The sequence below is a fragment of the Aplysia californica genome, unplaced genomic scaffold (genome assembly GCF_000002075.1).
Source record: "Aplysia californica isolate F4 #8 unplaced genomic scaffold, AplCal3.0 scaffold01177, whole genome shotgun sequence".
Taxonomy (NCBI): Eukaryota; Metazoa; Mollusca; class Gastropoda; order Aplysiida; family Aplysiidae; genus Aplysia; species Aplysia californica.
The window spans coordinates 52,607-54,815 of NW_004798447.1; the positions used below are offsets into that span (position 1 = coordinate 52,607).

At 44.8% G+C, this 2,209-nt stretch overlaps 1 protein-coding gene across 1 annotated transcript in view; it reads right to left on the bottom strand.

The window, feature by feature from the left end:
* Positions 1-433: 433 nt before the first annotated feature.
* The window catches only part of LOC101848399 (probable hydrolase PNKD), a gene marked incomplete at its 5' end in the record, with an annotated part of 5,889 nt that continues 4,113 nt past the window's right edge, over positions 434-2,209 (bottom strand). The window contains 1 exon segment of the mRNA XM_013090208.1: positions 434-1,941. Coding sequence (XP_012945662.1) covers positions 1,563-1,941 — 379 coding nt within the window.

Sequence of the window (2,209 nt, forward strand, 5' to 3'; positions counted from 1 at the left end):
GTCTGTCTGTCTGTCACAGCTTCTCTATCTGTCTCTCTACATCTCGTTCTCTCCCTGTCACTATAAACAAACGAAAACACACACACACACATACACACCCATACACACACACACACACACACACACACACACACACACACACACACACACACACACAGGCATATATTATTTCTCGCCTTGAAAAAACAAAAAAAATGAACCAAACAACTGGAAATAGAAAATAGAATGCAATCACTCCCCCATGCACACACAAACACAAGTTAGTTTAGTTTAGTAAGAGTTTTACGGCGCTCGCAACTGCATAAAGCAAACACACGTTAATAAAGAAAGAAAGAAAGACAGAAAGACAGAAAGACAGAAAAAGAAAGGAATAGTCACATTGTTTGGCATCCACAAAAATAGAAAAGCAGCTGGGTACCAGACTTGCATAAAGAGGATCCAGGTTTTGTGGAACCAGTGTCTAAGGAAGTTACTAAGGATCGGATGGACAGACAGGATCACCAACGAGGACGTGCTGAGGAGAGCAAGACAGCCCAGTCAGAGATGAGGTGCGAAGAAAGCGGTGGCGATGGATTGGACATACTCTCAGGAAGTCAGGCAGCTGAATAACAAGGAAAGTGTTGGATTGGAACCCACAGGGTACAAGATCAAAGGGAGGACCGCGTGGAACCCAGAAAAGAGTCACAGAAATCGATGTACAGAAAAGTGGGAAGACATGGAATCATAACATCAAGAGGCTATCCCAGGACAGGGAAAGGTGGAAAGTGTTCGTTCGTGGCCTATACCCACGATCCAGGATGAGAAAGGCAATGATGGATACCAGGTCCAGGAAACTGATGATTTCCCCACTATGCACATACATGTATAACGCTGCCCTCGGACCATCAACCCATTGACACAACAAGTCGAGTAGTGATGTCCCAGCTCAGAGAGTAAAGAAATCATCACGTTACAAGCATCATCTTTTACATGTACTACATTTTACAAGTTGAAGTTTAAAAGCATAGTAGAGTTGAGTTCGATGTATAAATGTAGTGGAAAACTAAGATTTTACAAAATATTAAGTGGAGGGTTGTTGTATTTTTTTTTTCAAAGAAAAGGCTTTCCTTCACATCCACACATGCTTATGATTGTAATTTACTAAATTACAAACTGGGGATTCCCAAACCGATTTCACCAAAATGGCCGCCCTCTGAGCCGGGACATCACTACTGGACTAGTGCCCTGTTGACAACGGGCCTAGGCTATCTGAGCACAAAGAAGCCAACACCTACTGTATACAGTTTATACAGTAGGCGTTGCAACGGGCCAGTTTCTTCAATTTCATCATTTTGACGATAACTCAGTGTTTTATGTAGTAAACGACTTTCACCATTTCCATGACACAAGCTGGGCGGTAGAAGTTAAGTACAAGAACATGTTTAACCCCTCACGCCTTCGCGCATCGCGACGATCACTGAGCTCTGTACTCCGCTCCTGTAAAATAACCCTCTGTGACCTCCACCATAACCCCGAATGTTGCGCACTGGGTCAAGAAGATCGAAATGCAGATGTAGGGAACGCTATACTCTACTTTTACCAGCCGAGCTGGCAGCCGTCTCTGCTGCCCTGAGTGTTTCGTGCTGTTCTCTGGTCAGTAAAATGTCGGAGGAGAACCTGGAGACAGACCTCCTGATTCTCAAATCCTCTTCCAAGAGCGCCGTCACCGCTGATGCTGCTGTTGGTGCTGTTGATGCTGGTGCTGCTGCTGCTGTTGTTGCTGATGCTGCTGGTGGTGCTGTTGCTGCTGGTGGTGCTGTTGCTGTTGCTGGTGGTGCTAGAGCCGCCGTGTTGGCGTTGGTGTCACTGTTGACTTTCTTCTCTTTGGCCCTTATCTCTTTTTTCAGCCTGAGGAGATCTCCGTTTTTCTGAAGAATCCAGTCGAAGCACAGAGCGTTAATCTGGGAATAAAACGACAAGGAGTTGGAGGGGTTGGAATTAAGAGTTTGAATTTTTAAAAAGCCACCGCAGCTGAGTAGTGGTATTTAGGACTCGGGGGAAAAAGCAAAGCTAATGCAGAGTCGCATGCGTGCGTGCACATGCTCGTGTGATCATACCATGCAATTGCTCACACATTATCACCTCATCTTGTTCATATATTATAATTTCGTGAACCTTAGGCACAACCTGAACTTTTGGGCATTAATTTGTTTTTACACACACACACACA